Here is a 20,128-nt window from a genome sequence, read left to right as displayed (position 1 = left end):
TGTTAAATCTATATAGCAAAGCATGAGGTAACGTCTAAATTATGCTCGTATGATATACAAATGTGTATCTTCTACATCACAGTCATGAACATAGTGTACTCACAGTCAGATGGCTCTCCTTGGTGATGTCAGCAGGAAGTCCTTTAGCGGCGTAGCGTCCCTCTGCTATCCTGGTGGTCAGATGCCAGATGGCTCTGTCTAAGACCCAGGCTGGGCGCAGGTGGGGAGAGTTCACCAGGTTGTACCCACATTCTGGGTGTTCTTTGATCCACACACTGTTAGAAGCTGCAAAGAAAAACAGAAACACTAACGGCCCGTCCACACAGCGGCGTGCGTTGTCGCTTGCCGGCGGGCATGTCTGAAGCTAGACCAACAACCAATCACCTGAATCTCCCGCCCCGGACACACAAGCAGCGGTTTGATTGGCTAGAGCTTGTACTGGCATATGATTCGATTGGCTGACGCTTCGGTCGAAGCTTCAAAAGTAGAACATTGCTCAACGCGAGCAACGCGAGCAACGCGAGCAAAGCTACGCTTCGCTCCCACAATGCAGTTCGGCGAAGCGTGACGTCACCCCATTCAAAGTGAATGGGCTGAAGCGTTGAAGCTTTAACGCACGCCGCTGTGTGGATGGGCCGTAACTGTCTAAGGTATTACGAGTGCTTGAAACGTGTTAGCAACAATGGTGAGGATGAACCAGAAACAATACAAGGTGGGAATAACTTCAATGAAGAAGAAGAAGAAGGGCGGTGGTGGCAACTGGAAGGTCACCAGTTCAAGTCCCGGCAAGACCAAGTGCCACCGATGTGTCCCTGAGCAAGGCACCGTTCCCTACACTGCTCCCCGGGCGCCGTTCAGGCTCGGTTCGCTGATGGCCGGCACCGCCCATTATATATATATATTTTTAAACGGCATCATTTAAAGGTCACCTATCATGCTATTTTTAGGCAATAGCATAGGTCTCAGATATATAAAAAAATATAAAAAACATGTCTATGAAGTGTTTTGCTCAAAATACCAAACAGATCACCCATTCTAGCCATGCCTCATACTGTATCCCTCTATTTCACTTCCTGTTTCAAAAGTGCTGATTTGGGGTATAAAGCTTGATTTAAAAAAAAAAAAGGATTTTAAAAAGAGGAGGGGGCTGAGCTCATGCGGGAGATTCTACCGGCAAATACTGCCGTGATGAAACGCCATATCATGGATTATCAAGGATTATTTACACAAGGTGAATTCTTTTTATTTCCTGCTTCTTCACACACATGCTCTCCAGTACAGGTTAGCTCTGAGTGTTAGTCATTGTTTCTGATAGCATTGTTTCTGATAGCAACGTTTCTGATAGGGCCGTGGGTGTAAAGCCAGCCTACATTTCCGATATTACGTCATATCGGACGCAAATCTGGATCAGCTCCATTGTAGCCCCGTTTTTAGAGATTTGGGTACGGAGGAAAAGAGAAAGGGTTTTATTTTCTGACGCTGCGTGAGTTCCCTGACACACCGGGGACACATCTTTATGTATAAAAGACATCAAAAAGTGCATTTTGCATGATAGGTCCCCTTTAAGTTGCGCTGACAGGCGACAGAGATCCACAGTTTCCCCGCAGCGAGGCTCCCCCCGCCCTCCTGTTGAAAGTTCACGAGCGTCGAGCTCTCCCAGCCCCCCCCCCCCTCCGTTGACAGTTAACAAGCGTGCTAGACCAATTTGTGTGGGCTGGGCTGGGTCACAGTCCAGGGCTGATTTTCAGTCCCAGTCCGCCCCTGATCAGCTGTTATCTCTTCTCTGTAAACTGTACTGTTCTGTAGGCTAATACTAAGTGTGAATCCATACGCCTACTGCCTGAATCTGCTTTATGGTTTTCACTTTCTTTGCTTCTTTTCTAAGATTACATTGTTCTGTTGTCTTAAATAATACACTTAGACAAAAAACATCTTATTTCTTTTCTTTTCTCTTTTATTTATTTGCATTGGATTTGATACTGAGGGAATCCAAAAGAAACAGAAAAGAATCAGGTAAAATTCCTCTTTTTTGATACTCAGATTAGGTTACTCATTACTTTTTGTTTTACAGATAACTAGTAATACATTTTTTAAAGAACCCTTCCACCCTGATGATCTTTTGGAAGAGTTGGTAGAGATGTACAGCTGTACAGATATACTGGCACTTGGTCAGGCAGTAACTCCAGCCTCAGCCCAGTCAGGCTCTAACCTTTTACTCAGGCTCAGTTTACTGCTTGACCTTTTCTGGGGCAGGGGGGCGGAGGAGGTGATAAGAGTAGATGGGTAAACATGGACACAATGCTAACATATGTCCTTTCAGTTACCTACATGTTAGTGTGTTTACCTTTCATCTATGAGATACACCTCATACACCTCACCTTTATCTCATGAGCTGGTACGACAGCACAACGGTGTGAATCTATGTTTCCTGAAGGTTCCAAACACTGCTTTATACGGCTTCATGCCACTGGCCTCTTTAGTAATGTGATGTTAGCTCCTGGTTTAGCATGCTGCTCACACTTCACAGTGTGTGTGTGTGTGTGTGTGTGTGTGTGTGTGTGTGTGTGTGTGTGTGTGTGTGTGTGTGTGTGTGTGTGTGTGTGTGTGTGTGTGTGTGTGTGTGTGTGTGTGTGTGTGTGTGTGTGAATACAAATCACTTGCTTCTTCCACTGGTGCTGCTGAAGTTGTTATGCTGTAACATTTCTGGACACTTCATTTACACAATTCTACTTTAGAACAGATAACTTTATGCCACAGGTGGGGGGGGGGGGGGGGGCTTTGTCATTTGCTAGTAAATACATTTAATATCCTACATATTTTTCACAGTTAACCCTTATAACAGCAAAATGCAGGAGGTACCTGGCTGAAGTAAAATAGCGCACATGAGATAGGTAAATCAAATATTTTGTTTATTTTAGGGCTGTCAAGTTAACACGTTAGTAACGCGTTAACACAAAACATTTTTAACGCCACTAATTATTTTATAGTGCGATTAACGCATGTGTATTTGTCCTTGGCCCGCCCCGTAGTTTCAGAGCCCAAAGGCTTGACGTTGTTGTTGTTGTTAGTTGGATGGAGGGAGATTCTAGCGAGAGATATGGATACAAAAAAAGGTGTTTTAAACAGCAAGCCAAGCACACAGCTGATGCTGACAGCCCCGCTCCTGCCGCTCGCTTGCGGCAGACCACGCTTGAAAGTTTGCCGGGGAGACGCCTGGACAACAACAGCGATAGCTAAATGGGTGGCTACAGCTTAACATTGTGGAGGACGAGGGGCTGCGTTAGATAATTCGGATCACATCCAACGTGTCGACTGCACATCACAGCACATTATTTTGACCCACAGTGGGAACTTCAGTCTCATGCTTTGACTGAAGATGAAGACAGAGGAGCGGCATTTCGCCGACAACTGTAAACAGGCTTGTCTGTTTGAGCAACTGGCTCAGTGCAAAGAAGTACACAGGGTTGGGAGAGAGTGTAAGAGAGAGAGAGAGGTTCCAGGTTGTTGTGTTGAGAATATTCAGGAGAATATTTGTCATTGTTCAAATGATAATAAACAAACATTTGCATAAAGCATATTTGTCCACTCATATGTTGATAAGAGTATTAAAAACTTGAAAAATATTCCTCTGAGGTACATTTAGAACAGATAAAAAATGTAATTTGCGATTAATCGCGATTAACTATGGACAATCATGCGATTAATCGCGATTAAATATTTTAATCGACTGACAGTCCTAGTTTATTTCTATGAGATGGGGAAAACGATAGGGGGAACCTAAAATAAATTATTTAAAAATGTTTTTGATCTGTAACAGTGTATTTTCACTTATTTTGTATTTTATATTGTATAGATACTCTATAAGTATATATCTTTATATTGTTGGTTTGTATATACAGGGTTCTTACACCTTTTCCAAAGTCAAATTCAAGCACTTTTCAAGCATTTTCAAGCTTTTCAAGCATCTTACAGCTGTTGTAAATTACATATTTATATACACATACTTATACTCAAATGATTATTTCCCTACCTCACATTAAATCAGATGTTCTTTATGCTATAAACAACCAAATGTGTGTTTCATAATAGCATTCTACATGAGGATGAAAAATTTAAAATGTTAGAAAAGAAAACTAAGTTTAATATTTCAAAATGAGTGACCCATCTGTACGTAGACTGGGCCTCCCATATAACCTGGCTGAGCCAATATAAAACAATCAGCCAAATAACTTTTCAATATATTATTGATTACTATTTTTGAGGTACTTTTAGGTTGGCAGTAAACACAAGTCAGAGGTAAATGGTGTACTTTGACTCCACTACATGTATTTAATACCTTTAGTTACTTTACAGATGTGGATGAATGATGTGAAATATAATCAAGTGTTAAATCAGACTTTAGTTCCACCTGGAGTAAATTCACAAGCTACCCTGCAGTATACAAAGTCATTCAAACTAGCTGCAACTTTACCAGCTTTGAGAACACTGTAATGATCAATCATTATAAAACATAGCATATACAATTATTAGGGATGCTCCGATCGCCAATTTTGGAGCCGATCGCCGGAATCAGTATCGGCCGATACCATAGACTGTATATATAAAGGCCGATACCGATATCGCTCTCTTTTCCTCTCTCCCCCTCTCTCTCTCCCCTGACAGCCTGTCAGTATCTCCTGCAACTCACTGATCCAGTAATGAGCGACCCGACAGTGAAGAATAAATATATTTATAACTAGTTTAGCTTGTTCCAGAGGTAGATAAAATAGCTAAGTGTGTTAGGTCTAACTCTTAATGTGTGTTCTGCTCCGCTCACCGGTCCGTCACAGCGGGTGGAGCTGCAGGATTTCTGCTTCACACACACGTTGCATACCGCTATTTTATTGTCATTTTCAGACACTTAAAATACTGCCAGACTAGTGAAGTCATTTTGGCGAGCTTGTTTTGCCGCGCACAGAGAAAAGTGTCATGTATTTTACATGCAACGATAGCCTAATCTAAAATGCTCTACTCTGGCGTACCTTTCGTGTGGTGTGTGGCTCGTCAGCGCAGACTCTCGCATCGTTATTGTTGCACAATTTGCAGGAGGCTACTCTTGGGCTTCGCTTGACCCTCGTCTTAGCCATGGCTTGTATTTGTCTTCTGCTAGCCAACGCTCGTTGAAACGGCAACCTCCTGGCATACTGTCATCTATCACTCTCATCAGAATGCCCAGGTCACACACGTAACAAAAACACTTGCCGGTCACGCGCATTGCGTGGGAAGGCCGGAGCGGAGCTGTTTTATGTAAAAGCGAAGCAATTAAGCGCGCTCCGACTTCTTTATTTTCTTTTAATCTAAAAAGCGAAGTAAAGCATTTACAATTTCAAGCACTTTATCCCAAATTCAAGCACCATTCCCAAAATTCAAGCACTTTTCAAACCTTGAAAACACCTCGTACAATTTCAAGCATTTTCAAGGATTTCCAGCACCCGTACGCACCCTGTATATATTTAGTGTCAGTTTATTTTTGTAATTATGTTTTATACTGTATTTATATACTGTATTTAACTCATGTGTAATGCCTTGTAAGTATGCTACTATAACAAAAACTATTTCCCAATAAAGAATATCTAATCGAGTCCTATTTAATAATGTACACATCCCAAATGACAAATGATACAAGGAATAGCAATAATATTCACTATAAGCCTACTGCATCAACATTTGTTATTTTCCCAGAGATATTGCTGTTGTTTTGAAAAAGATAGAAATGTGCAGTGAAGTTTTACGTAATATAATATTATTTGAGTTGTACGCCTGTATGTTCAAAGGTTATCTGTATGTCTACAGATAGAGGAGAGTGACTGAAATACATTGACAGGTGTAGGTTCCATCTATAATATGCTGAAAGTGTAAAATGAAAATTGTCTTTATCTTATTTCTATCAAGGAAAGCTGTTTCGCGATGTTTTGAAAAAAAATGTTTTATTAATGTTTTATTTTTCCCAAATCAAGTCAAATAATATGAAGAAATGGCCAGTTTAGGGTAGTTAGTTACTATGTTATATGATAAACTGGTTATATTATCATGATATTGTATTTACACATTAGGAAATACGTTTTCAGATAAGTAAATTAACCCAAAACTGTTAGTCTCTTCCCATCTATAGTGAAATATTGCTGTATCCTTACTGCTGATACATGGCTTCAGGACTCGAAAACATTCCTTTTTATCAGATCTGATGTAACACACTGCCAATATACAGTAAGGTCAATTGAATCTGTAAATGGAGAGGACTAAAGGCTACTGACCCTGCATGAACATCATCCCCACTAGCAACTCAAAGCCCTTTAACCTGTTAAGCCCTAGAGCCCCCTGTACAGGGGGCAGTGGGGTGTTTTTTCACGAAACTGTGTCTCAGGGCTTCTTAATATTTAAAAACCTATTAATGTGTCATACCCATTTAACGGGAAGAAACTCAGCTAACTGACAATACGAACCATTTTTACCGAAACAAAACACAAGTCTCACAAGAAGCGTCTAAATGAGCCCTGAGCGAAAAAATGCTAACACACTTACCACAGAACTCAAGGTAAAAATACCCTTATTACTTATCGTAACTGCGAAAACAAGATATCAATATCAATATCAATTAAAGCTGCAAGCAGCGTTGAGCGGGTCTTCGACGCTCCGCAGGCTGTTGTCCGCACGTCGACGTGTCACGCAGGAGTTTTCTGGACTCGGCCGTTGGCAAACATGGGAAGTTTCAGGCCGATCGGACAACGTACATGGGAGTTACAGCAGTATCATAAACATTGTGTTTGATGGCGAGTGATCTATCGCCATGGCAACAGCATTTGATGACACCCCATAATACGCTTAGATGTGTTGAGGGTTGCATCGTTATCAAACCTGTGAAGTTTTGTGCCGTTTGGCGCATGTTAACTGGCATTATGAGAAAACCGTGTTTCACGGCGACCATTTTGTTAGCATAGCAACGACATTTGACGAAATCTAAAAACTGACACATATACGTCTCGAGGGCTTGACGGTTAGCACATATGTGAAATTTGAACACTTTTTTACCATTTACACAGGAGTTAAAGCAATATGGTGCTTAACGGCGAGGGATGCGTTGCCATGGCAACAGCTTTTGAGGAAAACTCACTATTGTCATATTGAGGTGTTGAGGGCCGGACCATTAACTGTCATCTGATGTCTGGTGCAGTTTGGACCATTTTCCATTGAGTTAAGACAACACCGTGTTTCATGGCGAGGGATCTGTCGCCATGGCAACGGCATACGGTGAAATCTCAGATTTCACGTAGAGCTGTTGAGGCATGGAGCGGTGATATAAAAGTGAAGATTGGGGGACGATGGGACCGTGTCCATTGGAGTTACAGCGACACCGTGTTTTATTGCGAGGGATGCGTTGCCATGGAAACGGCATATGATAACATCCCAGAATTAGCGTAGAGCTGTTGAGGGCCGGACCATTAACTGTCATCTGAAGTCTGGTGCAGTTTGGAACCTTTTCCATTGATTTAAGACAACATTGTGTTTTATGGCGAGGGATGCGTTGCCATGGAAACGGCATATGATGACATCCCATAATTGGCGTAGAGCTGTTGAGGGCCGGACCATTAGCCATCATCTGAAGTGTGGTGCCGTTTGGAACCTTTTCCATTGACATAAGACAACATTGTGTTTTATGGCGAGGGATGCGTTGCCATGGAAACGGCATACGGTGAGATCTCAGATTTCACGTAGAGCTGTTGAGGCATGGACCGGTGATATAAAAGTGAAGATTGGGGGACGATGGGACCGTGTCCATTGGAGTTACAGCGACACCGTGTTTTATGGCGAGGGATGCGTTGCCATGGTAACGCCATATTAAGTAACATCAAATTTGACGTAGAGCTGTTCAGGGCCGCAGTGTTAACCATCATGTGAAGTTTGGTGGCGTTCTGAGTATGTCAGTTGGTGTTATGACATCATCGTGTTCCATGGCGAGGGATCGCCTAGCATCAAGCGAACGCGAACTTTGGCGCCAAATCACGGCTACGCCGTGCGAAAGAAAAAAACTTCCGTGATAACTTTGAATTGCCCATGTCTCGAGACGCTACCCGACGAATTTCGAGTCGTACGGATAAAGTCCCTGGGAGAAGATAGATTTTGTGCGGGGGACGCCAAATTCAAAATGGCCGACTTCCTGTACGTTATTTTATACCCCTCCAAGAAGCTTTTTTGTTCGTCTCCGCACCCTAGATATGCGTAACGAGTTTCGTTCGTTTACGTGAAAGTTAAAGTGGGGGGAGTTTACGTTAAAAACGGAAGTGGGCGTGGCCTACGCAATTTTTTACGCAAAGTTCCGGAACCAATTACATATCGCAAGTTGCACCACTTCTGACGCGCGTGCAAAATTTGGTGAGTTTTCACATATGTTGCGGGGGTCAAAGGTTTATCGGTCGCTGCGCGACCGATTTCAATAGGGTCTTCGCCGACCTAGGTCTCAGACCCTAATTAAAGCTGAGATTCCACAGATTCTATAGGTATAAGTATCATCACTGAGCGATCAGAACTCGTGACAGGGGAAGCAAACACAGACGTCACAACACGTGAATTACGGAACATTCACGGGAAATCGTCTCAAATTAGCTGTTATTCTGATCAATAGTCGTGTTCAATGGCATTAAAATGATAAAAACGCCGCTGAAGGTTAATCCATAGGTTAATCCAATGTGTCTGTGTCACTTTGAAAGGATTACTGATAATCCATCATTGCATTTTTATGTAAAAAACGGAGATTTCATATTATTTTTATTTTTATAAATCTCTCTAAAAAGGTCAAATGTCACTTGTTTTGCATCAATCTTGATACAGGGTACTTATTATATGTTGTAGTTTGGATTCCTAAAGCTTTTAGTCTACCTTACCATCATCAAAGGGTGGATTTCACTATAAGTAATGGGTTTTTTGTAGGCGGAGGTAAGAATTTACCTTTTTTTACAATGTTCCATCTGAATTTACTCTGACACAGAAACATCTATATTGATTCTGACACTTCTACATCCAACTCACAGATGTAACCTTGCTTTGAGAAAAAAGATTATTAATTTAACCCTTTTAGAAGTGAACTTATAGTCATTTGTTCTGGGCATGTCATTTTCGAGCCTGAAACCTGAAAAACAGGCTCAGGGCTTATTAATTGTATCATGATCCACACAAACTGGAGTATATCCAATGTCTAGGTGCTCATTTAAAATAGAATTGGAAACTGTAATATATATTACGTGTGAGATCTTGGACAAACCACTTATACTCTACACACTTTGAAAACAGTCTGTTTATATATATATATAAGTGATGGTTTATAGAGTGGCCTTGATAAAAATCAGAGAGCATTTCCCTAGGCAGAAGCACTGTTCTGGTTTGTTCTATGTGCGGCTGTAAACCATGTAAAAAAATAATGCACACACAAATAAATGCACAGTCACTCACCAGTATGGTTATAGACCACATCTGTAATACACAGCATGTTCCATTCATTCTTCAGCTTCTCCAGCAGCGCCCCCACATCCTCCCAGCTGTAGCCCTGCCCAGCGGGGCTGAACTCTGGGTTCAGACTCAGCTGGTCTGCCAGGGAGTAACAGGACCGGGACTCTCCCAGAGTCTGCAGAGGAGTGAAGTGGATCATGTTGTACCCTGAGAGAGAAACCCACATATTATTAATACTCCCAACAATATGTATTATGTGTCTCCTGTTTGCTATGAAGGCTTGACTGCATAAACACTATGGCTAATTCTAATGCAACCACTAAACCCTCCCCCTCCCCCCTTCTACTTTGTTTGTGTGTTCCCGTGTTGGGTCCGCCACACTAGTGGGAAGTGATTAAACCCTTCAACATGAAGTTATTAAACCATCCAATAGCAAGTCTGCATCGGTCCTTATTAACCTGCTGCCCTACCTGACCGGACCCAACGCTGTTTGAGTCCCCCATGGAACACGCTGTGTACAAATAGTTCTGTGCAAACAATTAATAGTAAACTGTGCCAAAATAAGAGACATTTAATTTTGTCATGTTGATGTTAACAACTTCAAGGTTTTTAAATTATTTTACTATGGATCATATACCTTTGTCTAGTCTAGAAAACTGTAAAAATGTGCATTTGATTGTAAAGTGTTGTATATTTACAGGAACTATAAACCAAGAAACTCGTAAAAATCAGATTTAAAAACAAAAAGAGTTACAAAAAAGAAAAGCCATTTAAGATTTTTGGAGTTTTATTTAAGTTATTATTTATATATTTAGTCCAAGAGATGCTGATTCTAAACCATAGTTAGGAAAAGTTACAACAGTTCCTGTTTCTGCCGGAGGCAGGGCGGGTTTGTGCCAAACTTGCCACTGTGTTTGCACCCTCCACCTGAAAGAAGGAGCCTCATTCATTCATTCATTCAGTCTGCATGGGTCTTGATTAACCAGCTGCCCTACCTGACCATGTGTCCCTCATTGAACACGATGTGTACTTACAAAATGTGCAAAAAAGATTCCATGGTATTTTTATACTTGCACCCATGTCCAGCCTAGGAAATATGATATATTACTAGAAAATATTTCTAACATGCTATGATCATTTTAATAATATTATAAAATCCCCAAGCTCACCGCTGTACACACACCCTCCACCTTAAAGAAGGCGCCTCATTCAGCTGAGTGAGACTGCACAGACTTCAGTCACAGAGTGGGAGTGGGTAGGGGTCGGTTTAGAATTGGGTCTTCGTCTCTTGTAGACACACAACGATAGTTACGTATGTAACTACGGTTCTATGAATACTGGATGACCGCCAGAGGCGGTGCTTTAGCACTGGATATCTTCTGTCTCGCGCATGCGTAGGTCGAATATTTATATCAAAAAAGTCACGTGTGACCTCGTATGACCCCGGAAGGTATAAGTTCCGGTGTTGTCAACGAGTTCAGTTCTATGGAATCTTCTCGCGGAAACACGAGATTCCGAGTGACCAAGAACTCTGGCGGTCATCCAGTATTCATAGAACCGTAGTTACATACGTAACTATCGTTCTATTTCATACTTACTGACCGCCAAAGGCGGTGCTTTAGCACTGGATGACCTATACCAACAGAGTCACGAGGAAGTCTGAATACTCCCCCTATAAGGATGGCCTAGGCGGACTCTGCAGGAGGACCACACCCAGCGGGTGAGGGGCGGCAACATTCACCCTGTAGTATCTGGCGAATGTGCTCAGAGATGCCCATGTGGCCGCAGCCCATATGTCCTCCAGGGGCACACCTCTCAAGGTCGCCCATGACGTGGAGACACTCCTGGTAGAGTGGCACTTTACTCTGGGTGGCAAGGGACGGTCATTCGCCTTGTATGCCTGGGCAATGACGTCCATGATCCAGTGGGACAAGCGCTGTTTTGAGAGCGCACAGCCCCTTCTAGGACCACCGTAACACAGAAAGAGCTGTTCAGACCGACGCATGCCTGCGGTAGGCTGGACCTGAGCTCTAAGGGCCCGCACCGGGCATAGGAGTCTTGACCTCTCTTCCCCCTCTCCTGATGGGGGGTCAACCCGTGCCAGCTGGATAGGCCGATTAAAATGAGAGCGTGCCAGCACCTTAGGGAGGAACGCTGTGTTCGGCCATAAGGTGACACCTGAGCCATCTGAGTTCCACCTCAGACACGAGCTGTTCACGGACAAGGCCTGAAGCTCGCTTACACGCTTTGCTGAGGTGATGGCAAGAGGGAAAGCAGTCTTAGCTGAGAGCCACTTCAGTTCTGCCTGTAACAAAGGTTCAACAGGAGGCAAGCATAGGGCATCCAGCACCAAGGGCAGGTCCCATGTAGGGGCCCTTGGGATATTCGGGGGGCGAAGCCTCAGAGCTCCCCTTTAAAAAGAGGCATACGAGCCTATGGCTCCCCACTGTGCTGTTGTCAGCCCTTGCGTGTTGAGCTGATATAGCAGCCACATACACCCTGACGGTAGCGGGACACCGGCCGTCGTCCAGGAGGGACTGAAGGAACTCAAGGGTCGTAGGTACCGAGCAATATGCTGGGTCCTCATTTCGCCCTTGGCACCAGTCAGAAAACAGTTTCCACCTGTTTTCGTACTGCCTACGAGTAGATGGTGCCCTAGCATTTGAGAATAGTCTTCCTGACAGACTCTATGCAGTCGCTCAGCAGTGGGTCGGGCCCTCCAGTGGCCAGACCCACAGCTGGAGGTGGCAGGGGTCGGGGTGCCACATCCAAGGTTCAAGGTTCAAGGTTCTTTATTGTCAATCTGACATAGCTACAGAGTAATTATGCAGTTGAAAATCTTATGTCACAGGCTTCTCCAACAATGCAACATAATAACATAACATAATAACAATAAGAGCAAGAGCAATACAAAAATAATAATAGTTATACCCTCCAACTGAGACAAGAGGTCCTTCCTGTTGGGGAGACGCCAAGGCGTCCCACAGCAGAGTCTGTGCAGCAGATGGACAGGCCCTCACCTAGCTGGGTTAAACAAGGAAGTTTAACAGGACAGCCTAGCCAGGCGGCTCCTGCTAGAATCAAGCAACACGCCTACCAGGAGCGGGGGCGAGAACACTGCCTTCACTGGTTGAGTTGATAACGAATTCCAGATGCAGCGTAACCGGGAGCGGGTGCAAGAACACAGCCTCCACTAGCTACCTGCTGAACGTAACGAGTAGAGCAATGCTCCTACTCGCCGAACACAGAGAGGGATGTAAATGTCCTACACCCACGTTACCAGCAGAGAGAGCGGGAGCGAGAGCACTGTCTTCACCTAGGTGGATTAGATAAGGAAATTTAACAGGGCAGTTTAGCCAGGCAGCTGCTGCTAGAATGAAGCAGCGCGTCTACCAGGAGCGGGGGCGAGAACACCGCCCTCACTGGTTGAGTTAATAACGAATGCCAGATGCAGCGTAGGCGGGAGCGGGGTGCGACAACACAGCCTTCACCAGCTACCTGCTGAACGGAAAGAGTAGAGCAACGTTCCTACTCGCCGAACACAAAAGGGATGTAACTACACCCATGTTACCAGCAGAGGGAGCGGGAGCGAGAGCACTGCCTTCACCTAGCTGGAAAAAACAAGAAGTTTTAGCAGGACGGCTTATCCAGTCGGCTGCTGCTAGAATAAAGCATCACGTCTACCAGGAGTGGGGGCGAGAACACTGCTTTCGCTGGTTGAGTGACTGTGTCCAGAGTAGGGATGGGTACCGAGCCCCGGTATTAAACGGGCCCCGGGGCTGAATTATTAAAGACCGTGGTACCGTTAATCTCCGACGTTATCGGTCTTTTTATCGGTACTGGAGACATCTAAAAAATATGTCATGTGTATTATTGCTACACAAACATTATATTGCAGTTTTAGTGTCGCCAACTCCGTTTCTAATACGCAAAAAGACTGCAAAATGCGTCATTTTTAGTATTTTCGATCTCTCCAATCCAGACGAGAGATCTCTCTCCCCCGTCTGTGTGCGAGGGGGCGGGGCAGTTTACACACACGCAGCTGCATGCAGCAACACACACACACACGGAGGAGATGGCGGAGAGAACGCGCTCCGAGGTGTGGTTCAACTTTACCCGTCTCGCTCGTTGCCTAAAGTGCAATAAGAGTTTAGCATGTCAGGGCGGTAACACGAGCAATTTGTCTAAACATTTAGCAAAAGTGCTCCACATTCAGACGGAGGAATGCACCGGGTTCGACTGTCTCTCTCGTAGCTCTGTAGCCCCATCCACGAGTAACGTTTCCACGTCAGGTATATTATGTATGCTAGCAGCAACACACGGAGCTAACTCAATGATACAAAAACATGGGTTGATGAATAGAGGTAACTGAGTTATTTAGTTTGTTAAAGTTTCAGCCATTCTGTTCACAGTTCTGTCATCACATTATTTAATACCATTTGTTAAAACGTTGTTGTTTCTTTTGATGTGAAATATTATGTATTTAATTTAAATAAAAAGCAATGTTAGTTTTGTTCACAATTTTTTTTTTTCATTTGTCATTTAATAGTTTATTTGAATAGGGACAATGCACATTAATGAACACTTTAGACAAATAATGCTTCAAGTGTAAATATGCCGGATTTTAGCTTTGAGCTAATTTCCATTCGTAGTCCCTGACATACAACATATAGTTCGTTTACCTCATTTTTTTCTCCAAAAGAACCGATAAGAGTACCGTTAAAAGACCGGACCGATAAGCGGTATCGATAAAAGTAGTAGTACCGTTAAAACCTTAACGATACCCATCCCTAGTCCAGAGCCACCCCAATGAAGGTTAGGCTCTGAGAGGGGTTCAGACAACTCCTCTCCATGTTCACCCTGAGGCCTAGCCGGGCGACATGAGAGAGAAGGAGAGCCGTGTCCTGGATCGTCTGTAACCGGGATGGTGCACAGATTAACCAGTCGTCTAAGGAGAGGGAGAGTCCGAATGGGAGCACCCTGAACTGGAAATGACGACCTCTGAAGGCAAAGCGAAGAAACTGCCTGTGATGAGGCACAATAGGCACATGAAAATAAGCGTCCTTCAAGTCGACGGACGTGAACCATTCCCCCCTGGCCACGGTACGAAGAACGTCCGCTGTGCTCAGCACATGGAAAGGTAAAATCTTTAGGAACTTGTTGAGTCCCCTCAGATCGAGGATTGGGCGAAGTCCACCGCCTTTCTTCCTTACCAGGAAGTAGGTCGAGTAGAAGCCCGGGCTGTGAGATGGGGTCCACAGGCTCGATTGCACCCTTGGCAAGGAGGACTGACAGCTCCTGGTTTAGGGCGATTTATTTTGCCGGGTCGCTTATGGTGGTCATTTTGACCCGGCTGAAGACTGGGGCCAGCGTCGGAACTGAAGCTTGTACCCTTGGTTTAAGGAAGCGCTAAGAGCATCCTGCTGCAGGGAAGCTGAGAGGGCGAGCATGAGGTGCCTACACGGCCCATGCGCGCCGCTGCATCGTAAGCCTTAGTGAGCAGGTCATTAGTGACCCGACATTGGAGTCGAGGGCACCTGGCCTCCGACCTCAGAGCTTCGTCAGGGGAAACTATGAGGGAAGCAATGGTAGGCTCAACAGCCGGCGTGTGGTCAAGGCCAACTCTTGCAGCATCCTGCATGGCTACCAAGGCTCGGCCATCGGACGTAAGACTGTAAAGAGCCTTAGTGTCCCTCCAGCATGCATGTAACTCCCTCAGATACTCACAAGAGGGAGGAACAGTGCGGGTGGCGGGTGCCGGAGTGCGCCTAAAGAACGCACTGGCAGGCGCTGTTTCGGGCTGCTGCGCATCCAGCTACTGGTGAGCCAGTGCCATGCGAATGACGGTACCCATGGAGCCGTCATCTGCCTCCTCCGAGGGACCATGAGCTGAGGTACAGGAGCCAGGCCCAGAAGCATGGGATGGGCTCTCCCCGTCATACTCATTAAATTGAGTGGCTAAAGCTGCCATCGAGAACACATCGTCCTCTAGAACCAGCTCAGCCACGGGTGGATCGGGTGCAGCGGCGTGCTCTGTACGGCCACCAGAATGGAGAGCCAAGAGGAGTGACCTCATCTGGGCTAGCTCAGTAGTGAGTAGGTCCACCCTGGAGGACAGCCTATCAGGCTTAGTCCTCTCCTTGGGCGGTGCACCCGCAGCCTCTGCGGCCCAACGCCTAGGATGGGTAGGTTGGGCTGGAGTCGACTGTGCAGGGGGAAGGCCACCCTCAGTCAGTAGTTCAACCTCGGCTAGTCTAGCAGCTCTTACCGCCCGAGGCATGATGGTGCAATTCATGCACGGGTCCTCCGAAAGGCCCTCCCTCAGATGCTCGAGGCCAAGACAAGAGGGGCAAAGGTCATGGCCATCCTCTGGTTGAAGAGGAGCCATACAGGTGTTAGAGCCGTTAGACGTAGCGATAGCTAGAGCACTCAGCTGAGTGTAAATAACTGGGCCAGGAAACAAATATGCAGTGGAGGGGAGTGAGCACAATAGTAGTTAGCTTGAGCGTGAGCACTCTGCTAACTGGGGTGAGAAAAAATGAAGTCAGTTAATGGGTTTATGCCGTGAGAGGAGAGCGGAATACTCTCTCCACTAGCGCCGTAGCGAGTTAGCCTAAGCGAGAGCACTCTGCTAACTGAAGGATGGAACGGGCATTAAACCAACTGTGTGCAGGGAGAGGGGAGCGGATTCACTCTCTTCACTAGCGCTGTAGCAAGTTAACTTTGAGCGAGAGCACTCAGTTAACTGGAGGATGGAACAGGAACCAACTGTGTGCAGTGAAAAGGGGAGCGAAGACACTCTTCACTAGTACTGTAGCAAGTTAGCTTTGAGCGAGAGCACTCAGCTAACTGGAGGATAGAACAGGAACTAATTGTGAGCTGTGAGAGGGGAGTGAAGACACTCTCTTCACTAGCGCTGTAGCAAGTTAACTTTGAGCGAGAGCACTCAGTTAACTGGAGGATGGAACATTTTATATGTCGTTGCCACTCTTTGCATATCATGTATTTTGTTTTTTTACCATGTTTGTAAAAAGTGATTTCCTTAAATGTTTTATGTGAGGGAATGGAAAATAGCTCAAAGCTAAATCTGGCACTGTTACGCTTGACACATTTAAATGTTTTAAGTGTTCATTACAGTGCATTGTCCCTGTCAAATAAACGATTAAATAAAATAACCAATTGTGCGCCGTGAGAGGGGAGCGAAGACACTCTCCTCACTAGCACTGTAGCAAGTTAGCTTTGAGCGAGAGCACTCAGCTAACTGGAGGATAGAACAGGAACTAATTGTGAGCTGTGAGAGGGGAGCGAAGACACTCTCTTCACTAGCGCCGTAACAGTTAGCTTGAACGAAAACACTCAGCTTAACTGGACGATAGAACAGGTAAGGAAACAATGTATGCGGTGGGGGGGGGGCGGAGACGCTCCCTTCACTAGCGCCGTAACAGTTAGCTTGAATGAAACCACTCAGCTTAACTGGACGATAGAACAGGTAAGGAAACAATGTATGCGGTGGGGGGGGGGCGGAGACGCTCCCTTCACTAGCGCCGTAACAGTTAGCTTGAACGAAAACACTCAGCTTAACTGGACGATAGAACAGGTAAGGAAACAAATGTATGTAGTGAGAGGGGGGGGCGGAGACGCTCCCTTCACTAGCGCCGTAACAGTTAGCTTGAACGAAAACACTCAGCTGACTGGACGATATAACAGGTAAGGAAACAATGTATGCGGTGAGAGGGGGGCGGAGACGCTCCCTTCACTAGCGCCGTAACAGTTAGCTTGAACGAAAACACTCAGCTTAACTGGACGATAGAACAGGCAAGGAACCAAATGTGTGCAGTGAAAGGGGGGCGGAGACGCTCCCTTCACTAGCGCAGTAACAAATTAGCGAGAGCCCTCGGCTAACTTGTACACAATTATCTCAGTAGCTTGAGAATAGATAGCACAATCAGCGGTAAATGGTAGCGATCTCATCGGCTGACGTGCAGGAGCGTCCGATCTTTACCGGTCCGGAGCTCCTGGGGTCCGAGCGGTGAACACCGCGGTCCCCTCCCTTGGGAGGGCGGACAGCTCGTCGCAGCCTTTCGAGGGCGAGCGTTTCTAGCCCGCAGCTCCGATCGAGACGATCGCAAGGCTACAGGCGATGAGCTAGAATTTTCAATAAGCTAGCTTGGCTTCTACTCATAAAGTAGTAACCTGCGCAGCGAGAAGATGAAAAAGAACTGAACTCGTTGACAACACCGGAACTTATACCTTCCGGGGTCATACGAGGTCACACGTGACTTTGTTGATATAAATATTCGACCTACGCATGCGCGAGACAGAAGATATCCAGTGCTAAAGCACCGCCTCTGGCGGTCAGTAAGTATGAAATAGAACACATCTGACCTCAGATATTTGAGTTCAGGATTGGCACTAAAATAACAAGCTGTTCATAGAGACTGGCCAACAATATGATCCTGTGACCTCTCAGTTCAGCAAGAGGCTCACAGACAATCTTAAGCAGCTTAGTTACCCATTCCCAAACATTTTTTAAATGTAGACACACACCGGACTCCTTGGCTACTCTCAGTCTGTCCGCCCAGTCGTCTAAATGTCCCAGACATTTGGACAGGTAGGTCTGGATGGTGATGCAGTCCAAAGGGAGGACGTGATCGTCTGCTCCAACATGAAGGACCGGGTCCACCACGATGTATCCTCCTCCAGACCGCTCTGTGGCTCTGTGGGAAAAGAAATGTAAATAAACACACTATCTAGTCAAATAGTGGAAAAAGAAGAGATGGAGTAACACTTGTAACTACCACTTAACAAGAATACTTTCTAGTGCCATACAGACACAGAGCAGAAAAGAATGACACAAATGTATTTATTGTCATTCTACCACAGAGGGTTAGCACAACGGAATGAAAAGCTATATAGCTATAGTCCCTTTATACTAAAGAGAAAAAAACTAAATCATGTTTTGTGGTAGTTAACGAGGGTCACAGGAAAAAAAGAGGCTGCTCTGTAGACTGGAGGTATAACAGCAGAGACGTCTGTATCTCCTGCCAGACAGCAATTACTTTCAAGTCATTTCAACTTGGGTTGGGAACAAGGGAACTACAATTTCCAAAGTGAAGGATTAACTAATGCTTAGCTTTTCAAATCAAATGAGAAGTCCAAAAGTGCTTTTGATTCGATCAGAACAACTACTGCATACTCCTTATCTGGAAACCAATGTCGTGAAAAAGCTAATAAGTGGATGCTGAACTGGGATAGTTTTTGAAAAGTGTTATTTCGTAGGTCGAGATATTCTGCTAGTATCATGTTAGGTGTTATGTTATGTTGTTGTCATATTGTTGTACACTATGATACATCACTGTCAACAGCCCTACTTTCAGCACAGAGCTTCGACAAAAATTCAAGAAGCTAAAACATCAACTGCCTAAAGCCTGCATTTCTTCAGTTTTCATCAATACAATACAATAATATTGCACAACTGTACGGGTCTTACCCATATCCAAAGTAGTACTGATAGGACCCAGCAATCTTGAGGTCCAGAGAGCAGAACTTATCAGAGTCATCCTCCCTCCCTGTTGGGTAGCTCCACGCCAAAACACGGAAGAGGTTTCGTTTAAACTGCTGTCCTTCAAGAGGATAGTTGGTGTGCACCATCACCCTCTTCCCCTGAAGGCTGGGACCCAAGCGGAACTGGAGCTCGAACCCTGAGGACACAGAACATTCTGGGATTTATTGCTTTATTTCAGCACATGGTATTCATGAAAGACCAATCTCAGGACCCATTGGCTATCAGTCTGAGGATGATTAAGAGGGAAAAGCCAGGGGATTTTGGGATGCCGGATATCTGGGCCCAGACTCTATCTTCTTTGTGCTTCTTATTGTTTACAGCCTGATTTGTCATTTCAAGATTCAAGAGCAGAGGGGGGAGCCCGACTATACGAAACGGAAACTGCATTCATATCACTTTTTTTGGGCTGGCTCCGGCCTATATAGCTGAACTCCTCCAGCGCTACACCCCAGCCAGAGCTTTAAGGTCTGCTGACCAGCTGCTGCTGGTAGTGCCCAAGACCAGGCTTAAAACCCGAGGGCACAGAGCCTTCGCAGCAGCTGGCCCTAGGCTCTGGAACACTCTGCCCCTCCATGTGAGGTCGGCCCAGACCCTAGGGGTTTTTAAATCTACTCTTAAGACACACTTCTTCTCCCTGGCCTTCTAGTCAGAGCGGAGCACGACTCCTGACTTTTCCCTGTGTTTTTTATATATCTGTTGTAATTTATTGTCTTTTATTGTGATTGTAGTAATGTGTTTTTATTACATGTACAGCACTTTGGCTCGACCAAAAATCGCTTTTAAATGTGCTTTATAAATAAAACTTGATTTGATTTGATTTGATTTTTTGGAGATCAATGGGGCCATATGCTGCTCATTTTCAGCTTCATATTAGTGTTTCCACTCTGACATGTCTCCATGCTTTAATGTTCAAAAAGCTCTTTATTGTTCTCATACTGCCTGTGCTGCAGCACCTCTTTTCCCCCTCTGTCTGAAACCAGAGCCCAGTCTGCTCTGATTGGTTAGCTGGCTCTGTTGTGATTGGTCAAACGCTTAAAGTTTTTTCCTTATTTCCTTTTGATGTGTTTATTTTTGCACCACCAT

General features: G+C 45.1%; 1 protein-coding gene across 2 annotated transcripts in view; it reads right to left on the bottom strand.

Annotated features, from left to right (window-relative positions):
- agla (amylo-alpha-1, 6-glucosidase, 4-alpha-glucanotransferase a) overlaps window positions 1-20,128 on the bottom strand; it is a 78,437-nt gene that overhangs the window by 46,235 nt on the left and 12,074 nt on the right. For both annotated transcript variants that reach the window (XM_034119291.1, XM_034119283.1), the window contains exons 3-6: window positions 18,971-19,181; window positions 18,028-18,197; window positions 9,484-9,687; window positions 104-285 (exon numbers count right to left, since the gene is read on the bottom strand). In XM_034119291.1, the coding sequence (XP_033975182.1) occupies window positions 104-285; window positions 9,484-9,687; window positions 18,028-18,197; window positions 18,971-19,181 (767 nt within the window). The remainder of the gene's footprint in view (window positions 1-103; window positions 286-9,483; window positions 9,688-18,027; window positions 18,198-18,970; window positions 19,182-20,128) is intronic.

The sequence above is a fragment of the Trematomus bernacchii genome, unplaced genomic scaffold (assembly GCF_902827165.1).
Source record: "Trematomus bernacchii unplaced genomic scaffold, fTreBer1.1, whole genome shotgun sequence".
In the NCBI taxonomy this organism is placed as follows: Eukaryota; Metazoa; Chordata; class Actinopteri; order Perciformes; family Nototheniidae; genus Trematomus; species Trematomus bernacchii.
Note: the sequence above shows the minus strand (reverse complement) of the source record. Positions and strands in the feature narration are given on the sequence as shown.